The following is an 18,224-nucleotide window of genomic DNA, read 5'->3' as shown; positions in this document are numbered from 1 at the left end:
TTTTTAGGGCCTGAAATAAGCTCCGCCCCTAGACAGCTTTAACAAAGCTGTTCAGCTTTGCAAATTTTCTTTTAAAGACTTTCTTATCTTAACTGAGAATATGAGTCTGGTTAAGGGAATAGAGGGAGGCTTGTCAAAGTTTTAATTGTGATTGTAATTCTCTTTACTCCCAGTAGAGTGTGCAACAAATGACAGAGTGTTTCTTTAATAACGATGATAAAATTTCATTTACAAACTGTTAAGATAAAGCAATAATGTAGATACGATGCATCTACATGATTTGATAAAACTTGAACAAACACGTCCAGTCTCTGTCTTAGAACAGAGACCGCTTGGTTTGAGCCATACAAATCTCTGCTTATAGTCATTTGACCCTGATCTGAACTCTGATCCCTAATCTTTATCATCTTTTACCTCCCACTCAGTGGTGCTGTCTTGTGCAGGTGATTGTGTGGTGTCTACCAGCTACGATGTGTTGTTCGTTCCCCCTTTATATATATATATAATGAAATCAAACTGTCTCTTACTGAACAGCTTGGCTCTCCAAGTTGATAATTTATGGTTTGCAATAGCACAGATGAAGATCATTTTTGCCAACATTTGTTTTGTGCTGTGTGCTTTGTGTAAGTCGTGCTATGACAGTTGGTGGAAACAGTTTGTGTAATTGCTGTTTTTTTTATAAGCACCAGTGCAAATACCTTGTGCCATAGAGCATTGCCAAGAGTCTTAAACAGTGTGTCTTTGTGCTTTTGTAATCTGTAAGGGTGCAATATAATCCTGTATAAATAGCAATACATATATGGAATGAGATGAGAAAAGCATGTTAATGTTTATTTAGGCTATGTGTTTGTTTGTTTACTTATTTATAACTTGTGACATGAGAGCATGATTAAATTCCAAACCTAAAATGTTTTTTTTTTATTTTCTCCTCTGTATAATAATGTGTATTATATAATAATGTATAATAATTCCCAAATCTATAGCCTAAATCATGGATTATGTTAATTTTATGATTTCCGCTGTGGAAACTATAATAAACATATTTTTTTTAATTCTGTGTTTATTTATTCTATTTACAAACGCATTTTTATTTGATATCAGACAGATATTAGCCTAGAGCTACAGTACCGTCTTTGGTCAGCAGATGGAGACATTATTGACGGGGGAAAAGCGCAGCCACTAATATATGCATTGTTTATACATAATTAATATATTCACATTCAGTAATAACACACAAGGAGATATATGTGGATATAAGTAAATACTATCATGTCCTAAATCACCTCTGAAAGCTTGTGTGTGTGTGTCCATAAAATATATTAGAATGAAAGATGAAAAGATGCAAAAATTCAACAGAGGTATACTAAACACAGTATCAATAAACACTTCATCATTGTTCATGGATAATGATGGGTCTGCATTATTCTCACTGGAATTTGCATGTTGTTATTTATCCAAACACACAAAAGCACTCATGATGATCAGAGTATCCAATAAAAGTCAATCATACTCCTGATATCTGATATAGATGCAATCTACAGGATATTGAACACCCATGCTGAAAACTTCATTTTCATTATATAGAACTTATATATAGGGCCTGTTTTGTGTTATATAATCAAGTATATAACATGCTGAATGCTTAATTCTGATTGGTCAAGAAATGTTGATTAATTTTCTATAACATCAGACAATAGCTTCAGCTATCAGGTAAATCACAGGTTAATTATCTAGTGCTTTTTTATGTTATCGTTTATTATAAAAAATGTGTGTAACTGTTGATATGGTGAAGACTTCGGTGTCAACAATTTACGTTTTCTGACAAAGGAAAGGTTTATGGTTTCTCTTTGCATTTCTTTTTTTTTTCTTAACAATAAGAATAAATAAATAAATAAATAAATAAATAAATAAATAAATAAATAAAAATGTGCTTTTGTGAAATGTAAGTGAAAACAGAAGATTGTTTTGTGGATGTTCCACAACACCACAACATTTAAAGTAAAAAAAAATACAATAATAAATAAAATATTATATATAGCACTCCTAATATTATTTTATTGTCAATTTGTTATAAATTGGTATAAGAGGAATAAAACACTTTCATTAGGAAAGACTCACTTTGACTGGAACAGCACACACACACACACACACACACACACACACACACACACACACACACACACACACACACACACACACACACACAAACCCCAAGTGTTTTATTCTCTACATGACTTGTATATTTTCCCATATACAAAGGTATTGTTTATTTATTTTTTTCAGCATAAGTGCCTGATCTTTTTGCTTTTTCCTCACTTTCCTTAAGCAGCCCAACCCAAATCCATCCCAGGCAGTATAGTTTCCATTTCAATAGCAGAGAGGTTTTGGGGTCTGTGAATGTTTTTTCGAGTGTGTCGTAAAATATATTAATGCTAAAAAAAAACTTTTCCCAACTCCTGAGCCTCATTGAAAGACCCTGCTGTCCGCTGCATGGCCAGTTTAACACAAAGAAGGTGAAACGGGCCAGAAAACTCTATTGTCCTCCATTCAGTTCCTCTTCAATACCAGATTAAACCGCTCGATGGGGGAAAAGGGACAGGAGGAGAGATGGACGAGGACGACTGCTTGGGATCAGTCTGGTAAAAGGAGTGTAGAAATATTTGTGGTGGAACATAAACACAAACCACACGGATTTCATCACAAATTGGTTTTGTCTAAACATCGCACTCTATGTTAAATAGTAGCCCTAGTTTTGAGCATGAACTTATTTGACACACAGTAGTACAGTCTCTCTCTCTCTCTCTCTCTCTCTCTCTCTCTCTCTCTCTCTCTCTCTCTCTCTCTCTCTCTCATCCGGGAACTTTTCCTATAGCTAATTAAATCTGATCAAGGCTTTCTCCACTTAATTTTTGAGATTTCTATTGGTTTAAAACTCCAGCGCTCCGCGTAATTGTCAGCTCGAGCCTTGCCCAAAAAAACATCGTTGTTATGGAAACGAGTCCCCCTTTACGACCAATCGTTAAACAGAATGCGTAAAGGGAAAGGGGGAGAGACAGGGGGCTCTTTCTTCTCTTTCTACTCACTTTCACTCCCCCTCTCTCTCCGTCACAAGCGACGCGGTGAAAGTGAAAATCCGTACAAGAGGAATGAGATCCACACCATTTCTGCGCTTTGAGATGCTCCCGGATGCGGTAAAGTGGATATAATCTAAACTTCTCAACTTTTTACCTGTTAAAAAGTTTTGTGGACACTCTGGAGGTCGTTTCTATGGTAACCACTTTAAGGAAAATCGTGTGTAAACACTGGGCTGAAAAATTCGCTCAATCCGACAATGACCTTTTGGCATTTTTTACAAGCTGGTTTATTTCTCTTTTGTAACGTTTACAAACTAACTGCGTTCAGTCTGGGGTGTGAGGACGGAAGGAGTTTATAACTTCCACACTCTGATTGATAAATGTGGACCGGAAGTGAGTGTGTGAAACGCAACCCATAGCGCGCGAGCATGGGGACCTGGCGTGGCCTCGCCGTGTTCCTCTTGTCTTTCGCGGTGGCCCTGAACGCTGAGCCCGCGTGCTGGCAGGCTGTGCTCCGGTGCCACGATGAGCGCGAGTGCGAGCTCGCTTACACGCAGTACCTGGCCGCGTGCGACGGGTACATACGTGGCGCGTTACGCCGCTGCCCGAGTCACTGTGTCGGTGCGCTCGTGCGGTTAAACCAAACGGCCCGCGGTCCGGACTTGGAGACGTGCGACTGCGGAGTCGATTCGGAGTGCCGGCGCGCAAAACGAGCCATTGAACCGTGCCTGCCGCGCACGCACGCTCGTGAAGCCGGTGGTATTGGGTGCACGGAGGCACGGCTGCGTTGCGAGGAGGGCGCCGTTTGCCGCGAGGCTCTGTCCGCGTACCTGGCGTCCTGCGGTCAGCTGTTCAACGGGAGGAAGTGCTCGGCGCGATGCAGAGGCACCATCGAGCAGCTGCGCCTGTTACCAGACGGAGCCCTACTCGAGCGGTGTGTATGCGACGGCGTGGAGCGGCCCTTCTGCGAGGTGGTCAAGGACAACATGAGCCGCCTGTGCACGCTCTCAGACCGTGGGCTCGCCTCCGATCAGGATGTCCAGGATGACGTCTACGAGGACGAGGATTATGAATGGAAAGTGGAGCGCGACATGGACACGGGAGCCGTGGTTTCGCCTTCACGTGCCTGGCGTTCCTTGAGCCATCTGGCCCTGTTTCTGGGGTCACTCGCGGTGACCTTTCTCGGGGTTTGACCCTGGCAAAAGCTCTTTTGCGTATGCACAGATTACACTAACTCACTGTTTGCTGCACGATACAGATAATAATATTGCGATGAGATTGCTCCATATCGCGATATGCATTGCGATATATCAGTGAACCCTTTAGATCCATGGTTAATGATGGACCTGTATTATTCTTACTGGGATTTGCATGTAGGCCTACACAAAATACTCATCATGAACAAAAGATCTGATAACGCTATTATGGATTAATAACGCAGCATATGTACCACCAAAGGCCAGTAATAATGCAAAATATCAATTCACAATTGATATCTTGTGCCATCACGAAGGCTTGTCTTTCTTGTGGATTTTGCTTTATTTTATTAATAACTTTCTTGCAGAAACATACGAGAAAATTATAATAACTGATCACAAAATTCATAATTCAGAACTGACCTAGAGCCTTCAGTAGCTAATGAGAGAACGTGAGAGAGAATAAAAACACACGTTCCTCTATTCTGTTTTTCTCTTCCTTTCTCTCTGTCCTAACTTTTTGTCTGGTTTGTTTAATCCAAGTGCTTCCTGAATGGTGTCTTTTTTTATTTAAGCAAGACTCACAACAAACAGAGAACTCGTGTGCCGTGTGTTTGCGTACCCCTCTTTGCCCTGTTTGCTCATTGTTGGGATGATTATACTTCAAATATTTGCAGGAGACGGCTGGAGAAAAGAGCAGCTTTCAGGATCGAGTTGTTAAATTAAGTGGAGAGGCTCTTCACAGGCTAATAAATATCCCCCTCCACTCACTGTCTACTCTCTCTCTCTCTCTCTCTCTGTCCCACTTTCTGTCTGTCTGTCTGGCCTCAGCTCAGTGAATTATCCCCCGGGGTGACCCCTTTCCTCTCTCCCTCTTTCCTTTCTCTTTTTATTCCTCCCCTCCCCCCCAAACATAGAGGAAATACTTGATCTCTCTCTCGCTCTCTCTCTCTCTCAGTTCTGAGTTCAGCCTTTGTTTCCGGTATAAAGTGGATTTCTGTTGCACAACTGTCATGTAAGAAGCCACTTTCTATTTTGCTTGTGATTTATGAGAAAATATAGACATGTTATGCTTTTATTTAAAAGCAGTAGTATATCATTTGTTTGTAAAGTATTACGTCAACTCAATTTCTAGGAATGTTTTGAAAAGGCACATGAACCAATGCTGTCCTTCACATCTGCTTGTAGTCTTCAGAAAGACAGAAGGTTTATTTTTGACCCCAAATGCTTTGATTTTAATTCATCGATCTTTTTTTTTTAATTACTGCATTTTGACATCTGCATTAAAATCTAGAAGAAACCGCATTAGGTGCATTAACTTTCATAGTTTGGATATTGTTAAAATAATTTTTTTAGTTAACTTTCTTTGTACAGAAAGCAATATATTTATATGATGTAATAAATTTTATGAGATATTCGTGTTATTGGTTATGCAGTTTATATACTATATTATATATCAGGAATATGAAACTTTTATTCATATTTATATTACAACTAATAAAATACAGCTAAGATTAAAGCTGGTTTATTGTACAGAAGATTCTTATTTTTTTTAAATATACTTCACACCTTAACGCAACTGTAACTAATATAGACAGATGACAAATTAAAGAAGAAAATGAATGGATCTGTGGAAGAGGTGAGCCCCTTGCAAATTTATTCACCCCAAGTTGCTGTTTTTCTTGCCTGGAATTAAAAATGGATTTATGTATTTCCTAAATAAGACGTGGTCCAACCAATCATGACACGTTCACCTGTTCTGAAAGGCTCCTGAGTCTACAGACCAATACGCAAGCAACATAAAGACCAAAGAGCTTTCCAAACAGTTGTGTAGAAGGTGAAGAATACAAACAAAAATAACAACGAAGGAGCAGCAAAGATCCGTTGCATAGATATAGGTATATTTTGCACATTTATATTTTGAATAAATCATATTTAATTTTAGATAGTGACACATTGTATTCATTTTGCTGTTATGGTTCAGCTCCATTTGTCTATTTGGAGAGAAACATCACTGCAAATCCATTTCTCACTGCAAATATTGATCGCCTTTATCCAATGACGAAACATCTCATTCCCCACAGGCACGGTCTCTTCCAGGACGACTCCACCACCATCCACAGGGAGTGATATCTGACAGAGGATAAAAATGATGTGAATCATATTCTACAGCCATCACACTCAATAGATCTGTATGCAGCTGGACACCTATAGGAGATTTTGGAGAGATGTGTTAGACCATGCTCTCCATCATCTCTGTCAAAACACCAAGGAAAAACGACACGCTTACAGCAAGGCACATCGAATCTGTTCTGGTGGCTCGTGGTGGTCCAAAGCCTTCCCAGCACACTTTATGTTGTTTTTCCACCCACCCCTCCTTTAATCTGTCACCCGTGTGTCTGAAGGTGCCTTCGTCATGTTTGCAGCAGTCTAAGTGATGAAGCGTGCAATACACACAAGGCAATTTTGCTGTGAAAACAACTCTGCAGAAACATCTCCGTCTCTCTGCCCCTTGCCCTCCACCCCTCTGGCCTGCTTCTGGGAACAAAATCAAAACAAACAAAAGTAGGAGAGCTATTCTCACTCAGGACCTGGGCCTCGGTGTCTCATTTATCTAGATGCCAGGACAGACCAATATTTCACCCTTCCCTATACACACAAAGCTCAAGAGCCCCTGAGAAACGATCGTTCAGATTTTAGTGTCTCGTGGGAACAATGTTCTATTCATGACGCCGATGTCAGCGTAAGATGGATACTGTGTGTGTAGTGTGATGAGATTTTCCCCATTCCAAGGATTAACCCTTTTTAGCCTTCAAATTCAGTCTGGTTCTGGACCAAATAGAAAAAGACTGGAAGAGGATTTGGAAAATTTTTGATAGACACAAGAGAGAGGATAGAGAGGAGAAAAAGGAGAGGGGGGGGGGATTGCACAAGTAAAAGTTTTAGCTTTTTAAGAACAAAAGAAACCTGTGGTGTTAGTATGTATTTTGTCTTGTAATTTTTTTTTAAATAAATGAAATACATAGTTGTGAATGACACTTAATCAATCTAGATAGTGGTCTAATGAACAGGTTTTTTGGTTCAGCCCATTGACATGGTGCATTAGTGTAACTGATCATCTGATCTAGGAAGGAGAAGGAGATTCATTGACTAGGAGAGTGAATGTGTGTTAGAGGGTTTTTATAAAAAAGAATTTAATAGTCCAATTCAGCCAGTTATCTCACACACACACACACACACACACACACACACACACACAAAACCACTCGAACAGCATTTGCACAAAGATTAATTTATTTCCTCTGTAATCAAGCACTCAATAAATGATTACAGCAAAAAAATACATTATAAAACCACCTCAACAAAACCATTTTTTACATCTTCATTATAACATTCCAGTGCTTTAAGCGATCTTTCAACAGTTTCAGGGTTTCATTTCAGTTTTTCACCAATCTAAAGTGCTAACCGGCGGCGTACGAGAAGGGCAGAGAAAACACTAAGGAACCCGATGTGTGGCGGTGCAAAGTAAATTTCAGAGCAGAAGAAACAGGGAGGAAACCACATGGTTTCAGAGCCACGTTCACCACCATACAGCGCACTCATTATGTGGATGAGCTGCGGTGAACCCCACTGCACTGCAGGGAGAGGAGGGCTGTGTGTGTGTGTGTGTGTGTGTGTGTGTGTGTGTGTGTGTGTGTGTGTGTGTGTTAAAGCAAAGCGATACAGCGTGAATGTTAAAGTACTATAATGATTCATTTACTTCTAAACAGTAGAGATGCAGATTTGTGGTGCATTTTAATTTTTACAGTTTTTAGTATATCTAGAATGCCCTATATTACAAACTAAAGGAAAAATCACAGAGTAGAGTAATGTGGAAATAATCCGTATACATATCACTCCAACCAACTACTTTCACGTCTACACAGTAACGAAGAAGCAGCTTGGGTTTGGAGTCGCACGGTTCGAGGGTGATTCAGTCTGTCAGTCTCGAAGGGATTCGATCGGATTTGCCTCGGATCCGGACGGCAACATCGTGGTCCTGATCCGGTCGTGTGAGGTGTAAAATGAGTCTGAATGTCCCCATGGCTATTGCAGGCAACAAGCTGTGTGACACAAAACACCAAATAATTATGGGTCTGCATTACGTTGACCAACACATTTTTATGCACGTAACACTTTATTACACCACGGTTTTGCTACAGTAAATGCTGTGTCCTGTAGGCACGACACTGATGTTGTATAAACTCTTAAATGCACTTACACGTTCGCACAGATTCAGCAACCGGATCTTTATCCAGCGAGACATCTGTCTGGGTTTCTTGGATCTACATACAGGCACATACACAAACAGGCATACCAGTGATTTAACCCCTTAACCACTTGTCTTATTGTTTAGTTAGTGAAGTTAAAGCACGTTATTCTGGGGTGTGGGTTTGACAGTGAGGAGTGCAAGACTGATCACATGATTGATGAACGAAAGCATGAGTTCGGACCTTTGTATTTTATTACAGAGACATCATAAAACAGTAAGACATGAAATAAACTAAATTTGTTTCTCTGTATGAATTTTAAACAGAAAAAACTATTGTAGACCAAACGACACTCTGAAACCGTAACTTTACCTTGATCTGTTTTTTTAGGTATTCAGCTCTACTCATCAAACTCTTGATCTGTCAGATAAAACAGGATGGAACAGGATGCAAATAAACAGTTTCATTAATAAAATGATGCCATTTAGACAACACATCACAGATAGATAGATAGATAGATAGATAGATAGATAGATAGATAGATAGATAGATAGATAGATAGATAGATAGATAGATAACTTTATTAATACTAGAAGAAATGAAAAAAAAAGTTGCTGTGAAAGATCTTGCAGTTACTGAAGTTCATTATTTTTCTATGCCATGTCTTTTTTTTTTTATCTCTTTCACCACAGCAGTGTTACTTCTATAATGTTAGATTTCAGTGAAATAAACAATGTTGTCTCTTTTAGTTATTTACAGCTTCAGACTTCAGGGCAAAAAAAAACAAACAAAAAAAAACCCGAGCACGTTGTGAGAAGCTGGTGATTTGTAAGGATATTTAGTGTACTTGTACTTTTTGGTGTGTATATAGTGGCCTGCTGTTTTTGGTTAACGTGGCCACATCTGAATTTATTTAAGGTCTCGTAAAACTTCAGATGGGAACACAGTAAAAGACACACTTTCTTTCATCATCTGTCTTTCGCTTTTCTCCTCCGAACGATGCTTCGGTGTTAAACAGATGTTTGTGTTGTATTTTGCACTCTCTAAACCTAGACAAAATCAAACTAATGAAACTTTGTTGCCTCATGGCTCCAGTCCTATAACAAATAAAGAGAAGGTAATAACTGGTGCGGTTTCTACAAAAGAAAGGTGGAATTAAACACGTGCTAATATTCAGCGTCAGAGCTGCATGGCGTCTCTGACTCACGCTGACGTGTCCTGGGGTGCTTCAATGCTTCATATATTCATCCACAAGCTGGAGATTTTAACAGGAACTCAAATAAGAGTGCATGTTTCTGCAGTTCTTCCAATTAGCCAATCTAAATGGTCTCGTGTAAAAACGAGGCGTTTCAGCCCATAATCTACGGCTCACTGGATGTTCTTTTAGCTTGTTTTTTTTTTGCACACGCTCTGTGTAAACCCAAACGACTCAAACCGACAACTATGTCAATGTCAGTCTCACCGAAATCACATTTATCCCTCATTCGGAAGTTATATGTTGTCAACATCAGACATCTACTGTATCTGCGTGACTTTATGTACTGTGCCAGACAGCTGCGTGAACAAGCATGTGTTCAGGTGTTCCTAATAAAATGACAAGTGAGTGTATTAATGTGGTCCGGTTGACAGAACAGTACACAGCATAGCAACTCACCTCGTTATGGAGCAGCTCCCTCCTGCGGCCTTGAGGCTCGGCTGCGTGTACAGGAATAAGAGAGAGTGAGCAGGATGAATCTTCACTTCTTTCATAATGAATCGTTTGATGAGTCATTCGAGTCACACGATTATTTATATTATTAAATATTCAAAATTTGTGCTGCATGAAGTATGGAACGTTAAATTAGTCTTAAACGTCTATGTTACCATCTCAGTAAAGTATTTCATACTTATTGCTTCTTTACTTTTCTCTTGATTGTTAACAGCGTTAACAAGGTTTGGGATCCGTCGCGGTCTTATTTAAAAGCCACAGCACTAAATGATCCCAACTCGTTACAGCCAACATTTTTGCTCGGATTGTTCCGTTTTGCGTATGCCGTGATTCTGTGGGTTTGGGTGGTCTCAGGGTGCTGTGCAGCTCATTTTGTGCTCTGGGCCGTTGGCTCCAGCTCAGTGTACGCTCAGAGATAACAGTTTTCATTTGTTTCCAGTATTTAATAACAGTGTGAGTGGAAGAGAGTGGAGCTGAATGGGATCCAGATGGCAGAGCAGCGCTACCACACACGCTGCCCTGGCACCGGCACGGCCTGGCTCCCTCCATACCACTCTGACACACATCTGCTTTTCTTTCTTAACTTTCTAACTCTCTCTCTCTTCCTTTTTTCCATGTTCCCTTTCTGAATTTTTCTATTTAACCTCAAATCAGTGTCCTGCATCTTTCTCTGCTCTCTATTCCTGCTCCTTGTCTCGCTCTCTCTGCATCTCTTTTTTTATTCTCTGGTTTCTGTTTTTATCTCTTTCCTCCTCCTCCTCCTTCTTCTTCTCCATCTGTCGTTACTTTTAGGACCAACTCCAGCATGAGGTCATCAGGCAGAGTTGAACACTATAATAACAGCCTGCACAGGAAATTAATCAATCTTCCTGACAATGCGCTCATTCAAAGCTTAGAGTGGAGGGTTACATGACTCGCTCAGGGGTAATTGACCAATCTCAAGCTCCTTTTTATGGTTTCGGGTGTTTAGTCACCGCTTAGCAAACAACGGTAGCCATCGTCTGTCGAACAGGTGGTACTTTAAAAGCTTCATATATAGACAAACAGATACACCTGACCTAAACGGACACCATGACAGAGTAGAGGGTTTTGTCAAAGAAAGAGTGAGCTGTGGATCGGTCTGTGTGATTGTGCTGATCATTAGCTGAACACCTTACCCCTTACCCTGTACCCTTTACCCATTACCCTTATCCCTTACCCATTACCCTTATCCCTTACCCTGTACCCCTTACCCATTACCCTTATCCCTTACCCTGTACCCCTTACCCTTATCCCTTACCCTGTTCCCCTTACCCATTACCCTTATCCCCTACCCTGTACCCCTTACCCTTATCCCGTACCCGTTACCTATTCCCCTTACCCATACCCCTCACCCCTTACCGAAATCCTGTACCCCATACCCATTCCCCTTACACATACCCCATACCCATTCCCCTTACCATACCCCATACCCCTACCCCTAACCGATACCCCTACCCCATACACCTTACCCATACCCTGTACCCCTTACCCATTCCCCTGATCAATACCCCTTTCTGAAACCCTGTACCCCATACCCATTCTCCTTACACATACCCCATACCCATTCCCCTTACCATACCCCATACCCCTTACCCCTACCCCTAACCGATACCCCACCTCATACCCCTTACCCATACCCCTTGCTTCTTACCCATACCCCTTGCCTCTTACCCATACCCCATACCCCTTTCCCATACCCCATAACCCTTACCCATACCCCTTACGCATACGTAACCAAAGTCACCTCTGTCAGCTATAAGGTGGTTAGTTGCTAATAGAAACTAAATAAAAGGCTTATTAACCCGAACCTTGCTAAATTTACAAGCTACGCTAGCTTATCTACTGTTATACCGATTATTCAGCTAAATCTAATGTTTCATTCGACTATTAACCTTATTACAGTTAATAACGTCTTAGCTACAGGATCTGTGGGACATATACTAAGCAAGAAAGAACCGAGAAATGGAGAAATCTCTTTACCATTTTTCTGTCTGTCTAAGTGACTTTGTTTGCGTGTTCAGAAGCAGTGACGTTCACTAGAGGGCATGTCAGAGCCAGAACTCTCCTGTCCGTTTGGATTACAAGTCAGGAGCTGTAACATGTTTAGTGATTTCATGCACAGCAATGTTAAACAGACTGATGAGCTCTGTTTATATTTACAGCGTTCCGATGTCGTCACGACTGTTGTCAGTATGAGTAAAGGACATACACAGATTTTATTCTGTCTAAAGAAATTAATTATAGGAAATATACAGGTGCTGAATCTTATGTAACCTTATGTAAATGTTTATTAAGCGGTAAGTAATTAAAATATATCCTGTCAGCTTCTACCGGAAATAATTCTGATCTCCAAAATAACATGGTAATAGTTTGTGGTAGCCGATTGGTCTCTGTTTTACAAATAGCAACAGTATCCATGAGTGGACGGGGCTTAGGATCAGTCAGTTCTCAGTAGATCGTCAGTGTATGTTACAGAAAGTGAGGTTCTTACCAGCCAGAGCCAGCAGCAGCTCTCCCAAACTCTGCTGATATATATCCAGCGTTTCGTAGTCCTCTACCCCGCTCGCCTCCTGTACGATACAGCGAGTCAGTACCCATAATGCACCACAACAGATCTTATGATAGGATTTACAATGACCAAACACGGTGTCACCTTCGCTACAGCAGCGGCAGCTAAATCCAGAGCAGCAAGTAAGCGTGGATGATCCCGGGCCATTTCTGACGCACAGAGTAAAGACAATTAGAAAGTAAATTAAACGTCAAGAATAAAGACATTTTCTGTTCGTTCTGAAGGAGTTGCCATAACAGCGGAGAATCGCTGCTCATATTTTCCACATCAGATTCAATTCGGTTCAGAAACCGCTCAGCGATTCCAGACCTTTGTGTTTATTGGAAATTCAGTGTGTGTGCTTTTTGCTGGAGAGATGAAATATTATTTACCTCTTAATATGTCCCGGGCTGACTGAGTGTTCTCAAAGCTGATTTGGTTGTCTGAAGCCACCAGTGCTTTGAGTTCTTCAGCTCGAGACACATACTGGTTGACCTGTAAAAGTTTCCAAATGATCCTTTATTATGCTTGGAACAGCAACCTGATAAATTTGGAGGCATGAAAAGAAAAACACGTAGTAAGATTTATCCCTGTTTTCATGCCAATTTAAACACCTGCCAATTCCCGTGCACCAATCGGCTCTCCCGTGTCACACGACAGCTTCAGCATCGACGACAGGGAAGATGAAGACTAACACGTGCTTCCTCCATGCACACACAAAGCAGCGTAACACATTCTGATGAAAGCATAACTGCCCTCTTCAGAGAACAAAGACTCACGCACGTTCATGATCAGCTAGCGTTGCTGTGATTGACAGGGTCGAGTGAATTTGCACCTCCTACCCACTCTTGGACTACTTCCAGCCACTGACTGAACTTTGCCAAAGGAATTTTTTCTTTCTTTATGTTTGTTTTTCACTCAAATGTGGAAAAAATAACAATACTAAAGCGCAGTCTCGGGAGTAACACTGCTGTCAAAACACAGCCTTTAGCATTGGTTATACTGAGCATGGCTAATGGACATCATACATCATGGTTTACTCACCTTTTGTCTCAGGACCTCTTTCCTCTGTCGGTCTGTTTCATCTGAGGAAACAATGGAGGAAAAAAACATTTAAAGGTAGAAATGCTTCTGAAAAATGCTTTAGGCCACCAAGCAAAACAAAAATCAAAAGAAACGTGTAGCCAATGAGCAGAAAGGGGTGGGGCTTGTCAATATGGGCGTAGAGAGTGTACAGTGCGCATGTGTGCATATTCACAGATTGGAGTTTCCCCGAGTCAATAACTCCTGAGCTAAACGCTGTTACTACACAAAACGCGGTTGTAGCTGCCTCTCTACATTACTACGATAGAAAAGAGGTGTTATTTGTGTAGTAACAGCGTTTAGCTCAGGAGTTATTTACTCGGGAAACTCCAGTCTGCGAATATGTGGCCAACTTCCTGCTCCTTCAGTTCTTTCCAGCGCTGGAAAGCTGATCCTATATTAACACGTCCTACTTCTTGCCTTATCTTAAGTCTTTCTTCGCTTTCTTTCTTTGTTTTTATCCTCCATGTCAATGTTAAAACCGCTTTCTGCTAACGTCACACATACGCACTGAACACAACAAGCCCCGCCCCTTTCTGCTCATTGGCTACACGTTTGTTTTGATTTTTGTTTAGTTTTCGGGCCTGACTCAAAAATCGGAGACCCTGCCTTTAACCTCAATCAAGCAAGCAGAAGAAAAATCCCACATTAAAAAGGCAAATGAAGTGTGTGCAGGCTCAAAGTGTTTACCTAGTCATGTTAATAAACCCATCATGTTTATAAAGCTCATTTTGGCATTTTTAAAATTAAGTAGATTTACAAACCTACTGCAACGGTGACACTTTTTTGGCACAGTGTTTTTTTATGAAAGCAAATATGATCCAAGCCATTAGTACAATCAGGTGTTTTATTTAATTGAATAAAATAATTAAAATTCTCAGTCTTATTCTTCTTATTATTCTTATTAGAAATAGTGTCACAAAATACACAGTAAAGTCAGCTGAGTGAAGTCTACACCTACACTGGTATGTATAACAAGTTTTCATAGTTCTTGGTCATCACAATTATTATTAGTGTGTGTGTGTGTGTGTGTGTGTGTGTGTGTGTGTGTGTGTGTGTGTGTGTGTGTGTGTGTGTTTTACAGTGAATAGCAGGCACAAAGTGCTCCAGTGCGCTACAGTAGAGTGACAGAGCAGCAGCCTTCTCCCCCTCCTGATCCTTCTGCACCGCCCGCAGGACCAGTTCCTTCTGAGAGACACACAGAAGAGGAGAGAACTGACGGTGTGTTTAACACGCTGGCAACACTCGCGTCCAACGAGCGCTCACGCACACTTGTATGGATTTAATTACAGGACTTGTATTTACACTGAGCTGTAAATGCATAAGCAAACAAGGAAAACACAGTTCGTAAAAACGCCATGAACCACAGCCAGAGTTTGTCAAGGTTCTCTGATCGGAGGAGCCGCTGTTTCAAAACAAACCCATAAGAGTTGAGTAAATGACTTACAGCAAACAAGAAGGACTGGTAGATGAGGAGATGCTTTAAACACACACACAAACACACACATACACACACACAAACACACACACACACACACACACACACACACACACACACACACACACACAAACACACTGCACTTGAACAGCATCCATATACACCAGAAACTACACACATGCGCGCACACACACATGCGCACATACGCGCGCACGCACACACACACACACACACACACACACACACACACACACACACACACACACACACACACACTATAGCTATCAAAATTATTTAATCTGCTCAAATGCTACTTTTTGGATTTTAGTTATAATTCTTTTATTTTTCTGAGAAGTAAAATACAGAACACACACGTAATCATCAGACGCAAACTGAAATCGATTCTTTTCCTATTAGTTCAAAAGCGTCTTATGCCTCATATACCACAGCAACTTGCCACTGCTACAGAAGAATAACATGCTTTTAACCTATTTATAGTTTTATCCATAATAAAAGTCCCTGTTATCACTTTTGGTTACAGCATACACTTCATCTCTGAATGATTTTTATTATGTATATTTTTTTTTATATTTTTAGAACTAAACATTACAATGTTAAACAATATGTGTAAGAATTTAAGGGAGCAGAGAGTGAATATGAGGCCACTGGGGATTTCATCTAACTGTGATAACTTTGATTTTTTCATTTACATTGTAGAATCCTGACTTAAGTGTTATGAATTTGCCAAGTCATGGTTTTCATTTGTTTAGAGTTAAACCTTTTAAATGATTGATGTGATGTTTTCTGAGTAATATTCCGATTACAAAATCTTTTAATTGAAAGCAATGCCACATGCTCACACACTCACACGCTCACACGCTCACACACTCACACACTCACACACACACTCACCGCCTTGTCTAGACTCTCAGCACTGGCCATGTGCTCCAGGTCCACAAATGGGTGCAGAAAGAACTCATCGAATGAGATGCGCGAGTCTGGATCTCTCTCCAGCAGCCTGAGTAACAGATCTCGACAGTCTCGGGATACTCTAGCACCGGCTGGCAGCTGCACAGCACACACACACACACACACACACACACACACACACACACACACACACAGAAAGAGATTTGACTAGAAATCAATCTCTCATTTTTTATGTTATTAAAAAAAACAAATCTGAATCGTCTAAGTGATGCACGCTACGATAAAACTGCACATTGAACCGTCTGGAAATACAATCCATTGTGTCCAACATCTGTTCTGCTTCACTACAGAGCTTAATGCTTCAATATACTGAACTTCAACTACTAAACAGGCTCCATGACTATCTCTGGGTTGAATTAAGGCGAGCACGGCACATCGGTAGACCTCACAGATGATGTTTAATGCTTCTCGTGCTCTGTATACAACACTGAAGATCTTTAATCTCACCTCGATGGGTTTATCGCTGCGGATTTTCTCCTCTAGTTCGGCGTAGGAGCGAGATGCAAACGGCGCTCGGCCGAATAACGCCTCTGAAGTAGAGCACACATACACGCAAACACACACACACGCACGCACATACACACACACACAGGTTAATGAGTAAGACATCTAGCCAATTTGCATATTTGTTCTATTTCCCCATGTTCTCGGATACCGAACACTTACATATAGTATAGTAGACTTCATTACTCATGGTTGTACCTCAGCGCTGGTCAGTTCTCAATTCTGATTGGTCAGATCGATTAGATTCATTTTCTATAACAGCAGCTCTGACAGTAGTTGGCTACTGGTGGTGGACGATCCAAATAAACATATTTCAAAAACACGTGTAAACGTTTCACGTTAACATTTACAGATTTGGGATTTCTCAGTAAATTGTTTTGTCTCAAGAGAACGATTTAAAAAAAAAAAAAAGAGAGGAAGTCAAGGACTATTTAGAGCTGTAATAACGCAACAGATTACAGGACCGAACTTGTTTCATGGATGCTTCACAAGGTTAAATGTAACTATAAATGGATAAAAAGTAGAAACAGAATTTTGTTGGTGTTAGATTGTAGTGTTGTAATTTCAGAATACGACGTTATGAACTATCGACACTACAATTGCTACCCGGTTGTTGTTGTTTTTTTACATAATTTCCAACAGAAGATTTTATTCGGAAGGAATTATATTTAAAACGTGAAACTTTTCTTTAAAACAGCATGCAAAAAAAAAAAACTGAAACCCTTTCAATGTAAAAGTCCTTCAGTCCTTCAGCAGAAACGTTTTCTAGATTTTTTCTGTTCTGCATGGTTGCTCTTTAGCAGCTCGACTAATCAGATCGGTCTGTATGGTTGATTGTGCTTTCTGTTGATACTTCCCGTAATTCCAGTATAATTACAGGAAAGTTTGCTGCAGTTTTGTTATCCAGATCAAAAAACTTTCTCTCTCTCTCTCTCTCTCTCTCTCACCATAGAGTATGACCCCAACGGACCAGAGGTCGACTCTGGCGTCATACTGCCGCCGGCACACGATCTCTGGAGCCATGTAGAGAGGAGAACCTCTCAGAGAGCTCTGTTCATCCCATGGAGACATGTACTGAGCAAAGCCAAAATCTGCACATACACACACACACACACACACACACACACACACACACACACACACACACACACACACAGAGTTAGAGATGAGAGCGGAAGATAACGAGACCGTGAAAGAAAAAGTGATGAGCAAGGACAAGCTTCAGTCACGGTTGTTGCTTTGAGATTTGCTGATTAAGTCTCTGATAAACGTTCATGTCTTATTAGACCTTCTAGTAGACTATAACCCGAGGCTACGAGTAGTGCTCGGCTAACACGGTGCCAGGTGGATCAGTAGTTATATGGGATTAGTAGCACATGATTCAGGTCACCTGACTTCCCGAAAGTTATCTG

The 18,224-nt window shown here is 40.7% G+C and overlaps 2 protein-coding genes across 4 annotated transcripts in view; one reads left to right on the top strand and one right to left on the bottom strand.

Annotated features, from left to right (window-relative positions):
- Positions 1 to 2,930: 2,930 nt before the first annotated feature.
- si:ch1073-459b3.2 (growth arrest-specific protein 1) lies at positions 2,931 to 7,208 on the top strand. Of its 2 annotated transcripts, XR_007144763.1 has the most exons (2): positions 2,931 to 5,285; positions 6,355 to 7,208. XR_007144763.1 is itself a non-coding variant. In XM_047822796.1 (1 exon), the coding sequence occupies exon 1, from the start codon at positions 3,503 to 3,505 to the stop codon at positions 4,265 to 4,267; it is 765 nt and encodes a 254-aa protein (XP_047678752.1). In that variant the 5' UTR covers positions 2,931 to 3,502; the 3' UTR covers positions 4,268 to 5,685. The 2 variants fall into 2 exon arrangements, 1 of the variants encoding a protein (XP_047678752.1); XM_047822796.1 differs by lacking the exon at positions 6,355 to 7,208 and having other exon boundaries at positions 2,931 to 5,685.
- A 338-nt stretch (positions 7,209 to 7,546) lies between these two features.
- ulk3 (unc-51 like kinase 3) overlaps positions 7,547 to 18,224 on the bottom strand; it is a 14,167-nt gene continuing 3,489 nt past the window's right edge. Inside the window, exons 6-17 of one of the 2 annotated variants that reach the window (XM_027161560.2) lie at positions 17,760 to 17,903; positions 16,756 to 16,838; positions 16,231 to 16,386; positions 14,963 to 15,068; positions 13,842 to 13,882; positions 13,190 to 13,292; positions 12,903 to 12,967; positions 12,741 to 12,819; positions 10,175 to 10,215; positions 8,893 to 8,940; positions 8,532 to 8,595; positions 7,547 to 8,373 (exon numbers count right to left, since the gene is read on the bottom strand). In XM_027161560.2, the coding sequence (XP_027017361.1) occupies positions 8,357 to 8,373; positions 8,532 to 8,595; positions 8,893 to 8,940; positions 10,175 to 10,215; positions 12,741 to 12,819; positions 12,903 to 12,967; positions 13,190 to 13,292; positions 13,842 to 13,882; positions 14,963 to 15,068; positions 16,231 to 16,386; positions 16,756 to 16,838; positions 17,760 to 17,903 (947 nt within the window). In that variant the 3' untranslated portion in view covers positions 7,547 to 8,356. The remainder of the gene's footprint in view (positions 8,374 to 8,531; positions 8,596 to 8,892; positions 8,941 to 10,174; positions 10,216 to 12,740; positions 12,820 to 12,902; positions 12,968 to 13,189; positions 13,293 to 13,841; positions 13,883 to 14,962; positions 15,069 to 16,230; positions 16,387 to 16,755; positions 16,839 to 17,759; positions 17,904 to 18,224) is intronic. The other variant, XM_047822658.1, reaches the window with a different exon arrangement.

Source organism: Tachysurus fulvidraco, chromosome 13, assembly GCF_022655615.1.
Source record: "Tachysurus fulvidraco isolate hzauxx_2018 chromosome 13, HZAU_PFXX_2.0, whole genome shotgun sequence".
NCBI classification, from domain to species: domain Eukaryota; kingdom Metazoa; phylum Chordata; class Actinopteri; order Siluriformes; family Bagridae; genus Tachysurus; species Tachysurus fulvidraco.
The sequence above is the reverse complement of the archived record's forward strand: the minus strand, read 5'-3'. Positions and strand labels throughout refer to the sequence as shown.

Excerpts from the sequence above, each read along its gene's own strand:
- si:ch1073-459b3.2 (XM_047822796.1), top strand. The coding sequence starts at position 3,503 with ATGGGGACCTGGCGTGGCCTCGCCGTGTTCCTCTTGTCTTTCGCGGTG.